Source organism: Cotesia typhae, unplaced genomic scaffold (genome assembly GCF_013202065.1).
Source record: "Cotesia typhae breed Kobodo isofemale line unplaced genomic scaffold, CoteBio_Ctyphae contig_20, whole genome shotgun sequence".
Classification (NCBI taxonomy): Eukaryota; Metazoa; Arthropoda; class Insecta; order Hymenoptera; family Braconidae; genus Cotesia; species Cotesia typhae.
The window spans coordinates 1,772,062-1,784,958 of NW_027423725.1; the positions used below are offsets into that span (position 1 = coordinate 1,772,062).

At 28.8% G+C, this 12,897-nt stretch overlaps 4 protein-coding genes across 4 annotated transcripts; 3 read left to right on the top strand and 1 right to left on the bottom strand.

Moving 5' to 3' along the window:
• Positions 1–23: 23 nt before the first annotated feature.
• Positions 24–760, top strand: LOC141537957 (uncharacterized). The gene is made up of 2 exons (XM_074259171.1): positions 24–333; positions 491–760. Exons 1-2 carry the CDS (start codon positions 164–166, stop codon positions 648–650), a joined length of 330 nt encoding a protein of 109 aa, XP_074115272.1. The 5' UTR covers positions 24–163; the 3' UTR covers positions 651–760.
• A 750-nt stretch (positions 761–1,510) lies between these two features.
• Positions 1,511–3,999, top strand: Ho (heme oxygenase). Its single transcript, XM_074259170.1, has 3 exons — positions 1,511–1,775; positions 1,847–2,048; positions 3,396–3,999. The coding sequence occupies exons 1-3, from the start codon at positions 1,676–1,678 to the stop codon at positions 3,760–3,762; spliced, it is 669 nt and encodes a 222-aa protein (XP_074115271.1). The 5' UTR covers positions 1,511–1,675; the 3' UTR covers positions 3,763–3,999.
• Positions 4,000–6,132: 2,133 nt separating this feature from the next.
• Positions 6,133–7,256, top strand: LOC141537977 (uncharacterized). Its single transcript, XM_074259209.1, has 3 exons — positions 6,133–6,279; positions 6,461–6,683; positions 6,772–7,256. The coding sequence occupies exons 2-3, from the start codon at positions 6,474–6,476 to the stop codon at positions 6,946–6,948; spliced, it is 387 nt and encodes a 128-aa protein (XP_074115310.1). The 5' UTR covers positions 6,133–6,279; positions 6,461–6,473; the 3' UTR covers positions 6,949–7,256.
• Positions 7,257–8,364: 1,108 nt separating this feature from the next.
• LOC141537976 (uncharacterized) lies at positions 8,365–9,948 on the bottom strand. The gene is made up of 2 exons (XM_074259208.1): positions 9,808–9,948; positions 8,365–9,741 (listed from the first exon to the last, which is right to left on the bottom strand). The coding sequence occupies exon 2, from the start codon at positions 9,726–9,728 to the stop codon at positions 8,496–8,498; it is 1,233 nt and encodes a 410-aa protein (XP_074115309.1). The 5' UTR covers positions 9,729–9,741; positions 9,808–9,948; the 3' UTR covers positions 8,365–8,495.
• Positions 9,949–12,897: the final 2,949 nt, after the last annotated feature.

The following is a 12,897-nucleotide window of genomic DNA, read 5'->3' on the forward strand; positions in this document are numbered from 1 at the left end:
TTCATTTCAACTCTTATAGGGATCGTGCCTCTAGAGTGTCACGCCAACTAGTGACTAAAACGCGAACCTTTTGAGCAATAATAATAATAATACTATCCTTCTGTAACATGTGATTTTCGATAGATTTGTTTTTTTATTGCGATAAATTTTTTAATAATTTACAATGTCTTCATCAATAAAGTCGTGTTGTATAAAAGGTTGTACAGAAAAATCTCGCAAAGAGCAAGGCATAAATTTGCCGGTGAAATTTTATACTTTTCCACAAAATACTAGTGTTTATCCGTGGAAGGAGAGTAAGCGTTTAAAATGGATAAATGCAGTGAAAAAATATGTGTAAGTAATTAACAATTATTACAAAAAATAAATACATCTTTTAAGTTAGTATAAAAAAAAATGTCTTCATATTTATTTTATTAAAGTTAGTAAGCAATCATGAGATAGATAATAATTAAATAATAAAAATATAACCTAAAATTTTTTTTTATTTCAGTAAAAATCCAAAAGACTGGAAGCCGAATAAAAGTACAAGAATTTGTAGTGTTCATTTTATTAACAATAATAAATCAGAGCACCCACTTCATCCATCGTATGTTCCTTCTATTTTTCCGGAAAAAAAAAATACTAAAAATTTAATTCAATCTGTTACATGACGATCATCATTGAGCTAAACATAAAAAATTAATGAACTTGTTAAGATGAATTTGATTAAATATTTAATTACATCAAGAATGAGTAAAAATAATAAACAAATTAATACATACTGTTAGTTTGACATTATAAACTTTAGATACAGTTGTCTCTGCAACAACATTGGCGGTTATGATAACCGGATTATTTAAAATTCTTTTTTCTATCACATTCAGTACATGTCCTGACTCGAAAAGTTTTTTGCCTTTCGAATCGTTCTGACCGCGAATATTTTCATCATTTTTTATTGGCCGAAAACGATACTTTATTATTTTTTCCATTTTTATAATTTTTTTCATTTATTATAAACAAATTTTTGCCCATTTTGTACACACTTTTACACTAAAGCGCGCGAGCGTCAGCTGAAGTGCTGCCTCTACAGTTAGTGCACGATCCCTATAATTTAGATGAAAAATATGAAAATATATCACGTGAGCAAACTATTCGTAACGTGATTGGTCGAATATATCATAAACATGAAAATATATGTAAATCCGAAACTCATGCGCGCGCAAATTTAAATTCTAGTTGAATATATAATTTTTATAAATTTCTACACCTAAAATTTTTTTACTTTATTTTTTTAATGTTATAAAAATTTTATAAATTTAAAAATATCAGTTGATTTTAGTGTCATTAATTTAAAAATAGTTTGTCAAGACTTAGATAATTTAAATATCTATCATTTACAATTTTTTCTAAATTATATAACCATTTCTTCTTTTAATTTTTTTATGTTTGATTTTTTCATTATTCTATTTTTATCTATAAATTGATGTGTTGATTTTATATTTTTATTTTGTCAGTAATTCATCAGTTATTGCGTTTGAATATAAAATCGACATGACATCTACATTTACTAACAAACGAACATAACCAAAGTGTAAAATAAAAAAATTTTCATTATTTATTCTAAAATTTTAATCTAAATAAAGAGGAAGAAATTTATTTACTAATTTTCAAGAAAACTAAATAATTAAAAGAAGAAATGTCTGAAAATAAAAAAACATTTTGTGATGATATGCGAAAAGCTACGAGAAAAATTCATGCAATAAGCGATGCGTTGGTAAACGCTAAATTAGCATTAGGTAAATAATTAATTTTTCTATTGTTACTTTTGCATTTTATAACCTGACCAAAATGATAAATTTACTTTCAGGTTTGCATAATAACAAAATATGGGCTGATGGGCTTTTGATATTCTATGAAATATTTAAATTTCTAGAAAAATCAATTGACGCTAAAATCCATGAGAAAATAAGTCGTTTTCAATTTTTGTATGACTTGAAACGGTCACAAGCGATTGAAGATGATTTGAATTATTATTTAAACAAAGATTGGTTGAAAAACTACTCTCCTAGGTATAAAATTAAATTATAAATGATCATAATGAATTTAACAGAAATCTGAATATTTTTATAACAATTGAATTGAATGAAATAAATTTAGCAATAAAATTCTACACGTAGAAATTTTAATAAATTATAAAAGCAAATTAAAAGAAATTTTTTTATAACAATTGATTGGTTATAAAAATTACAAGAATTGTCAGATGTCTGCTAATTTTCTAATTTCATTATCATCATTATAAACTAGCAATCTGCAGTCATTACGTGACTGCCAAGATTTACGGATTACAAAAAAAAAAATTTGGTTTAATAATTGTTTAATATTGATAATTGAGGAGCTGATTTTCAAAAGGGTATTTTTTCATATTTTAAAAGAACAGTTTTTTGATCTTTTAAATATTAAGTACTTCGAGAATTATAAAGATTTCTAAATGAAAATCGAATTGTAGCTTTATAGCCGATAGCACTTTATAGCTAAATTGAAAAAGTTCAATAAAAATATTTGTAATTGAAGATAGCCCGTTTTTTGTCTTGATTAATCAAAAATGAAAAGATACCCTTTTGAAACTCAACTCCTCATGTGATCATTTTTACAATTTTTTTAACAAACAAATTATAGCAAGAAAATTTTATTCTAAAATTTCATCTTTAGAAGCTCTGAAAAATTATAAATGAGATTTTTATCAACAATTTTCTAAGCCCAGTTTATTTTTCAAGCAAAATCAAAAGATTGTCAAGTGTCTGCTAACTTCAGCTTTATAAATTATAACAAAAAAAAATTATTAAACAAATTCCATACTTAGAAGCATCTTGAAGTTAATTTTTTTCTAATTTGAACAAAAGGATTTTTTTAACACAAATTTTTTTTACATTTTGTTAAAAAAAAATCATTTAAATCATCAAATGTCTACTAATTTTGATATCACAGTTTTTTGAACTTTTAAATATTAATTACTTTCAGAATTATAAAGATTTCTAAATGAAAATCAAATTGTAGCTTCATAAAAATATACTCGTAAAAAATTTTCTTTTGTCTGTTAATTATATAAAATTAATTTTTAATTAGCAACCACATTTAAATGAACAAAAAAAAAAAATAAATAAGCAAATGACGTTTATCGCGAAATTCGAATCTATTTAGAACTATACCGAAAACATCACAATAAATTAACTATTGCCGAGAAGCTTATAAAACATTGAAAAGACACAAATTCAGGTCTCGACCTTTACAATAATACTAAATTTAGTTTAAAAACTTCATTTTATCATATAAATACGCCGGTGATGAAATTTTCTTTATTTCTCTAAATTGTATAAATTATTTTCTAATCTTTAATTAATTAATTAAAATAATTATAGACCTGCAGTTGTTGAATACATAGACCACCTGAAGAAACTAGAATCTAAAAATTCTATTTTAATAATCGCCTATATATATCATCTGTACATGGGATTATTATCTGGTGGAATAATACTTCGCAAAAAGCGACAGTTGATGCAGAAGTTGATGCCGTTTAATTCTGGAGCCAGTAAATTGGACGGTAATCATGTTACGGATTTCGGCGAGCTAAGTATTTATGAGTTAAAAAAAAATGTTAAAAGGACAATGAACGAAGTTGCTGATGAGCTCGATGAAGATACTAAGAAAAGTCTTATTGATGAAAGTAAAAAAGTTTTTTTATTGAATAATAAGGTTATTCAGAGTGTACAGGAGTCAATGCTGTGATATTTAAAAATATGTTCCTATTGTTTTATGTGTAATTGGAATTGTTTTGATGTTTTTCATTTTTAGAACGAGAGATTAGTTATTTATTTTTTTTTTTTTTAAATATTTATAAAATAAGTGATGTTATTTATCATCCATTATTGAAGAATGTATATATTAATTTTATGTAAATTTATTTTTTTTTAGCAAACAGAATAAATAAATCAATTTTTGTGAATGTTATTAAAAAATAAAGTTCAAATTTTGTTTTTAATTAACGTTATAAGTATAAAATTAATTTATTTGATTCAAATCGTTCTTATTGCCAAGCTGATAATTTACCGATTGAAGCTAAAGCTAGTGAAGCAGAAACCTTTCTATCGAATTACCGGGAGAAGGTAAGCAAATTGACGGAAATCTATGGCCGCAACTTGAATACAAGTTAACAATCAAACTTGTAGTTAAATTTCCTTTCAACTTTACTAAAATTTTAAGGAAATACTTGTACAGCAAGTTTTGACGTCTATTTGCAGAGTAAGTTATAGGTAACTAATAGGTAATCGCTCGCTTTGTCAACTCTTTCCGTCAAGTTTGCTTCAAATTGCGGACGTAGATTGACAGTAAGTTATAGGTAAGGTGGCTATCAGGGTGTCTTCTTTACTGAATATGTTGCGGAACAATGCAAATTACAGTTGGGTAGCAAGATTGTTTTGACTAAATGTGATATTGAATGTGACATTGACTTAGTTCCAATAAACAAAAATAATATAACAATAAAAGCTTTTAAGAACTACATTAAGCAATATGAAGAAATTTTGATAAACAATCAGAACGAAATTTTGGCGTAAGGTATTATTTTTCTCGTAAATTTAAAGGTTCCATATGGTTGAAGATTTTAATATTGTTTTCAAAGATGTTGTCGAAGAACCTGAAAAGAAGAAATCAAAGGTCAAACGAAAAAAATTGATAAATTTTGGAACAATCAAAACAATTATGGATGAATGCAAAACAATTTGCTGGTTCGTTTTGAAATCTTATTCGACACAAAAGGCAGAATATTTTGATCGCTGGTGGATTAGGAACTGGAAAAACACCGGTTTGTGAAACAATGCTGCACACAAAAAACAAATTTCTTGCTCCAAGAAAATTTTAAGGAAAACAAAAATTATTTTGGAGCAAGAAGAAATTTTCTTAGCTTAAGAAAATTATCTTGGCTCAAGAATAATTGACTTTATTCAAGAAATTTTCAATCTTCCTTAATATTTTCTCGAGCCAAGAAAATTTACACTCCAGTCAAGAATTTTTTTTTTAGTGTGGAACAATTGTCACAATCACCATATTATTTTTATACGAAAACGATAGATTGCAAAAAACTGAAAAGCAAGAAAGTTGAAGCATTTATCAAAATTTTGAAATAAGCGATGGATGATTGTTCGTATTATCAACCGTCGATATTGTTTCCAGATAATCTAGATTGTATCACGAACAATAAAGTATCGGGCAATGAAGAAATTCGGCGGATTCGATAAACGCAACAAGAATTGCTGATACGTTGATGAACATTGTTTCGAATTATCAAGCAATGAATTGCATAACTTTGATGGCGACTTATTTGAATATTGAACGGGTAGGAACTAAATTGAAAACAAAACGTGGATTGAATTTGTTTACGCGTCTGTTTAAATTGGATTGTCTAACGAAAAATGAACGGTGTAAGATAATAGAAGCTGAAACTAATGCCAAAGAATTGTCTTTGAGCTCGGATATTCTGTGGGATTATTTTCCTGACAAAACAGAGAGTTTTGTTCTGCAAGATTTTGTGGGTATTATAGAAAAAGCGTGTTACAACGCTTGGAAATGTAACGTCAACAGTGAAATGAATAATCACGGGAAAATTATTTTGACAAATGATGATTTGATGAGTACATTCGAAGGGTTTAATTCAATTGCTTTGCACGCGTTATCATTATTCAGTGGCAGTGGTCACGGTTGGTCAGAAATTGGTGGCTTAAAAGACATTAAAGATTGTTTAGTGGAACTGCTCCAATGGTCGTTAATTTATACAGAGTTGTACGAAAATGCCCCGATTAGGCGAAAAAGTGGGGTATTGTATGGAATGCCTGGGACTGGTAAAACTATGATTGTACGGCAAAGTACCGCGATTGTACAGTAATTTACCGTTATTGTACGGTAACTCATCACTAAAATAGGGTATATTTGACGGTAGGTTACCATAGGAATACGGTAATGCGGAAAGTTCAGAGGTATATATTCTACCGTAATTTCACCGTACGATATCGCCATCTGGTACTTTATGACAATTTTATGACTACTTTATTCGCTATGAGTGCGACTGCAGCGCCAGACAAAATATGAACTACGGGAGGCTGTCAGAGTATGTTTTTATACGTATGGCAATAGCAAGAAACATAAAAATAAATAAATATTATAAATAATAGTAAAAAGAAAAAGTTATAAAAATGTGACATTTTTATAGTAATTGCAGTTTTGTTTTTTAATTAAACGAATCAACAGCAAGTAAGTATAATGATAAAAATAATAAAGAATGCAGCAAACATTCAGGTTAAGTTGTTTGAAATTTATATCAAAGTCAAAAATGATACTAAGGAAAAATTAAAATGAAAAAAAAATAATTAAATAGTTATATCAATGGAATATATTAATATTTATTTAATTAATGTAATTTTTATTTTTTTAGTAACAAAAAAGCCATGGATATTATTATAAAGACCGGATTTCAGTGTATCACTCATCAAATTGAATTTCAGCCAGCAACAGTGAGCAAGGGCAAAAATCTCGCTCTTGCAGAACATGTAAGAGATGTCGAGGAACACAGACGGAACAATGATAGCTATTTTATAAAATCTCGTATTATTCGCCAAGCCTCGGTCCACAGTACACCTTACATTACTTCATTGAACGTAATTTGAAACTTGATCATTTATTTCGTCGTGGTAAAAATTATTAGAGTATTGTAATTAACATATTTTTTCTATTATTTTCTTTTAGATAAATTCCGAACGCTATGTAACGGATGTACACTGTAATTGTGTATATAATCAGAGTAAAAAGTGCAAACACGTCGCGGCGTTAATTTATTTTATTAACAATGAGGAAAGCGCTTCAAAAACCAGTCATGAGCAGCAGTGGGGCAAGCCGAGTGCACGTCAATTCACAAAAAAATAAATATTCTAAAGGAGAATATTTTAAAAATATGATACCACACAAATATACCCAATTACATGAACCTCAAAAAGTTTCAATCACTGAATTAAAAGCTGATTCACCCTTAAAACTAATAATGCAAGCACAATTGAAAGAAAATAATAAACATACAGTCAGAAATGTTATGAATTCTTTATTAGCGCAAGTCGAATTAAATTTGGAGAAAGAAGAATGCGCTGTGTGTATTGAAAATTTATTAATTTTCCAAGAGGAATATTTTATTTACAAAAGTGAATATGACATGGATAGTAAAATACGAGAGTTTTACCTAAAAATGTGCAATTATCAGAACAGGAAATCATCAATTTGTCTTATCAAACAGTGAAACAGTCTTCCAGTAATAATTGGTTCAAAGCTCGACGGTTACGAATTTCTGCAAGTTCAAACGTTCATAATATTAAAGTTTTAAGTAGAAAACCAGTTGAAGCTTTAGTTTCAGACATGTTAAACCCTAGTAAAATTGACAATGCTTCAACCAGATACGGTTTAAAAATGGAAACTCATGCCAAAGATAAATACCAAGAATTGGCAAATTGTATTGTTAAACGTGTTGGAGTGTTGGTTAGCAAATTTCAGCCTTGGCTTTGTGCAAGCCTGGATGGCGTTGTCACTGATGATGGCTCTATTTTAAAAATTGTAGAATTTAAATGTCCAAGTTCCTGCGAGAAGAAACCAATAATCAATATTGTTGATAATTCAAGTAATGTTAAGTATTTACATCTTATTGATAATAAGTTACAACTTAAGAAGACTGATATTTATTATACACAAGTTCAAGTTCAAATGTACGTCAGTGGAATGAGCGTTTGTGATTTCTTTATCTATTCACCTGTTGAAGATGGCAGTTTCTTGATTGAAGTTAATAGAGACGAAGATTTTTAAAAACTATGATTTTAAAAAGCGAAAAATTCTATTTTAAACATTATTTACCTGCTTTATACGCGCCCCTAACTATCGAAGATAGTGATAAAGAAAATAACAATAATAATAGTGATAATACTGATAACTTAGATAATAATGAGGAAAATGATATTGCAATGGAGAAACGAAGCTTTACTGGAAGTGATATTGAGAATATTTTTAAATAATAATAACTTATTTTTTATAATACATAACTACGTAAAAATAAGGATTGTTGTCATTGTTACCAACAAGTCAATTATTAGAAAGTTAAGTAAAGATATTTATTCGTTACTTAAAATTTATTAAGTTAATATTTATTAAGTTTAAGGTTAATATTTATTAATATTTATTAAGTTAAGTAAAGAGCGTTGTTATTCGTTATAAAAATGCCAATCTTAAAGAGTTTTAATTTAATATTTTATTTAATATTCGTTACTAATGTAAAAGTTATAAATAAGTTTAAAAGAATTTTATTGTTTATTACAAGAATTTAAACTATTTATTCATTAATTTTACAATTTATTTACAATATCTTGGAAATTTAATTTTGTATGTCATAAAAATCCATAAAATAAATATAATTTTGATGAGTAATAAGATATTTTTTATATCTTATTTTCAACATCTTCTTTATTAGAAATAATTGGAGGCTGTAAATTAACCAAAACACAACAAATGTGCAAAATATCGTCTATGCAATGAAACAAGTGCTGAGGAATTTTATGCAATATTTGATAAGTCCGTAATCGTTGCATGATTCTTTCAACGTGAATCCTAACTCTTGCTACACTGTATGTTTGTTGAGTTTCTTCGGTTGAAAATTCATTTTTTTTCTCAAGGAAAGGCGGCATAACCATTTGTACTTTTTTACCGCTTGCGTCAATCACTGTTTTTATTTCTGGAAAACCTTTGTCAGCCAAAACAATGTCACCATCTTCTAATAGATCTAACAGCCCAGACTCTATTGTAAGTTGAGAATCCGATTTCCGTCCTCCAGCTACGTCAGATCTTAAGGAAATAAAACCTCCAGGTGTTATTCCAATAAGAACTTTGGCTGTGAAGTTCTTTTTGTATTGGGAGTATGTAAAAACACGATTGTCGACACTTTTAGGGATATCAATTCGAAATTCTGTACAATCAATTATAACTCTGGTGTTACTGTAATCAGGTAGAAAGCAGTCAGGCATAGTTTCTTGTACAGCGTCAATATCTGGCCAAAATACTAAATTTCTAGTTGCACTAGCTAGTAGTTGCAAAGTTTCATAAAAAATTGTAGAAATTGTTGTTCTGTGAACACTGAACAGTACACCAAGTGCTGAAAATGTCAATCCAGTTTTCATTTTCATTAAAAAAATTAATAGTCGATCTTTTTTCGATACTATGTACTTTTTTTGCGTAGACATTCTTGTCAACAAGAAATCAAAATTTTCGAATGATACCCCTGCCAGATCAATGATTTCTTGATCTTTTGTCACCGATATGAATCCATTAAAATGTTTACTATCTGCTTGACTTTCTTTATCAACAAAGGTTTTTTCAGGAGTACCACATTCTTTATCAACAAATTTTTTATTACCAATATGAATTTTTATCGACCTAGTATCTTTAACAATTTCTGTCTGAGTTTCAGCATGACATAAATCGTCTTTGACATAACGATTGCAAGTAAACATTTGAGAATTGATATCAGAGTTCGAATAATAAAAATCAATTTGACACTCTTGGTCTATTTTTGAAGACACTACTGGAGGATTTTCAGTCATCACTTCTACCGATTCTATAACATTGGACTCAGCATTTGATGTTGAAGGTAATTTTGCTTTCATTCGCCGATTCATTACGCGTTTATATCTGAAAATATGAAATTATCATTGCTAAGTCGTTCAAATTGATCAAGTTTTACCAAATAATTTTTACCTGTTTAACGCAGAGGATTCATTTACTTTTGAACACTTGTAAATTGAAGGAAATATAGTTGGAATGTAGCCAGGACTTAGCTCCTCTTCTGATTTTCTGCCTTCAATAAAATGATCACTACAAATACAATCGTATGGCTTGGGAACCCACTGTGATCCATCAGCGCTAAAAATCACGTGTTTATAAAATGTTAGAACAGTATGTTAATCTTTTTTTTTTAATTTAAATTTAAGCATTTATTATAAATTAGATTTTTTCATCACAGAATCCTAACAAAATTATTAACTTTTACTAAACTTAAAAATTTTGAAAAGGTTTTCAATACTATAATGCTAAAGTTAGCTGACGTTAATTTTTTGATTTTTTTGTTTTATTAAATTAGAATTAAAAAAAATTTTTTTTTAATTTCACTTAGAATTTTTCAAGTTTTTTACAAATTAATTTTTTTTTTTTTAATTTTTTCGTAATAATTTTTTCGATAAAAATAATTATAAAAATTTTTAGATGTCGGCTAACTTAATTTTTATTTAAATTTTCCGAATTATTGTTATTGATTAAATTAAGGTTACCCGGGAAAAAATGATCAGACCTGATCAGACATGAACAGGCATGAGTCTTCAGCCCTGATCAGACATGAAAAATGACCATGCCTGATCAGGCATGAATTGACCTGATCAGGCCTGATCAGACATGGTCAGGTCTGAAAACCCATTACTATTTTTAATTAATTATTTTGCTTAATTTTATGGTTGTAGTACTTGATAGAGTCGTACGCAATTCTCTATAATAAAATAAAATAAAAAAAAAAATAATTACATATTATTGTAAGGATGTAACACCAGCGGTCAACCATCCAACTACCAACCATGCTCAATGCTGTTTAACTCTGGTGTTATCCGTTTGCCTTGAATTTCCCGCCTGCTGTGCTGCTATATTAGATGTAACAATTCTATGAAGTACATAGAGTATCGAATAAGTTTATGATAAATATAATGTTAAAATTGGTTTTATAATATATTTTGATAGTCCTAATTTATTTATGTAACCGAATCTCATTATAATATCACATTTATTTAAATAATATAATAAGTAATGATTTTCATATTAGGCAGGAGCAGAGCAGACCATAACATCCCATAGAAAATGTAATAAATTTTTTATTTCAAAATTATTTAAATAAACGTAATGTTAAAAATAATTTTGCACTTTTTGTGATGACCAAAAATTTTTTTCGTCAAAGAAAAATTTTTATCATATCTCTGACTATAGTCAGAGAGGAACAGTCATAAACAGGCATGGTCAGACATGAATAGACATGAACAGGTATGAACAGGCCTGAGCGTATTTAACACTTCAGACATGAACAGGCATGGACAGGTCTGATCAGGCATGGAGAGGTCTGATCAGGCATGGACAGGCCTGAACGTATTTAACACTTTAGACATGAACAGACATGAGCAGGCATGGATAGGTCTGGTCAGGCATGGACAGGCCTGATCAGGCCTGAGCGTATTTAGTACTCCAGATATGAGCAGGCATGAACAGAACTGATCAGGCATGATCATGTATAACTTCAGGCCTGGTCATACATGAACAGGCATGATCAGGTCTAATTTCAGGCCTGATCATACATGAACAGGCATGGTCAGGTCTGATCATTTTTTCCCGGGTATGGTAGTACTTACTTCAGCCTTTTAACTGCAGCTATCCACTGATTCCGTTGATTTCTTTTCCACTGAGCAGTCGGAAATTTATAAAACTTGCACTCACTTTTTCTGCTGGTATTTTTACAATTTACGACACAACAACTCTGGTGTCTCATTTTTTTAATTTATTTAAATTAAAACAAAATAAATACTCTCACGTGTACTTGCTTACAATTTTAGTAATAATAGCCTCCCGTAACGCCAAAAGTAACCACTGCGAACGCTTCAGTCGATTTCATTTCCCCTACCATGGCTTCACTCACAGCGAATAGAAGTTTTATAGAATTGTCATGACAGTCATAAAATTGTCATAATGCAGTCATGAAATTATCTTAATATTCATAAAAGTTTCCTAAAATTGTCATAAAAGAGTCATCAAATTGTCCTATACTTGTCATAAAAGTGTCATAAAGTAGTCCTAAAGTTGTCATAAAAGTCTCATAAAATTGTCCTAAAGTTGTCATAAGTCTCATAAAATTGTCCTAAAGTTGTCATAAAAGTATCGTGAAATTCATAAAAATGTCCTACAATTCTCATAAAAGTATTATAAAATTTATAAAGACGTCCTAAAATTCTTATTAAATTTTCCTAAAATTGTCATAAACGTACTTTTTACAACATTTTTTTTTGAGTAAGTGCGACAATATTTTTCGAAAATTCAAATTTTATTTCGGCTTGGTGTCATAAAGTTGTCATAAAAGTGTCCTAAATTATGTCACGTTTAGGATCATAAGCTTATGACTCTTTTATGACAATTTTTTTTTACACAGGCGTAATTTTACCGTCATATACAGTATTTTCACCTTTATTTACTGTACCTTACGGTGTTTTACGCTTTCTACTGTACAAGTAGAATACTACTGTGACCTACGGTGGCCGTACGGTATATCGACCGTATTTTTACCGTACAATACCGTAATTCTACGGTATTTCAGATCCGCCAGGGTCTTGCTACACTGATAAAAAAAAATGACTCGACTCAAGAGCCAAACTCTTGAACCAAAAATCCCATTTTGAAGAAAATGATTTTCTTGAGTCAAGAGAATAAATTCTTGAAACAAGAAAATTTTCTTCAACCAAGAATAATTTCTTAGCTCAAGAATTTATTCTCTTGACTTAAGAAAATCATTTTCTTCAAAATAGGATTCTTGGTTCAAGAGTTTGGCTCTTGAGTCAAGTGAATTTTTTTATCAGTGTATAAATGAATTCAAAACGCTAGAGAAATGATTTATTTTGATTCAAAATTTTTGAAGTTTTTAACTCGCCGAGCTCAAAAACATGCTTTTTGTACTTTTTCGAGCTAGTTATTTTGCCTCATCAAAAACGATTCAAGAAAAAATTCCGAAGTTATTTAAAAAAAAAAAAAAAAACTTTTTTCGAAATT

Excerpts from the sequence above, each read along its gene's own strand:
- LOC141537957 (XM_074259171.1), top strand. The coding sequence starts at position 164 with ATGTCTTCATCAATAAAGTCGTGTTGTATAAAAGGTTGTACAGAAAAA. Across the intron at positions 334-490 it reads AATGCAGTGAAAAAATATGT|TAAAAATCCAAAAGACTGGA; the intron begins GTAAGTAATTAA and ends TTTTTATTTCAG.
- Ho (XM_074259170.1), top strand. The coding sequence starts at position 1,676 with ATGTCTGAAAATAAAAAAACATTTTGTGATGATATGCGAAAAGCTACG. Across the intron at positions 1,776-1,846 it reads AAACGCTAAATTAGCATTAG|GTTTGCATAATAACAAAATA; the intron begins GTAAATAATTAA and ends ATTTACTTTCAG. Across the intron at positions 2,049-3,395 it reads TTGAAAAACTACTCTCCTAG|ACCTGCAGTTGTTGAATACA; the intron begins GTATAAAATTAA and ends AAATAATTATAG.
- LOC141537977 (XM_074259209.1), top strand. The coding sequence starts at position 6,474 with ATGGATATTATTATAAAGACCGGATTTCAGTGTATCACTCATCAAATT. Across the intron at positions 6,684-6,771 it reads CTTACATTACTTCATTGAAC|ATAAATTCCGAACGCTATGT; the intron begins GTAATTTGAAAC and ends ATTTTCTTTTAG.
- LOC141537976 (XM_074259208.1), bottom strand. The coding sequence starts at position 9,728 with ATGAATCGGCGAATGAAAGCAAAATTACCTTCAACATCAAATGCTGAG.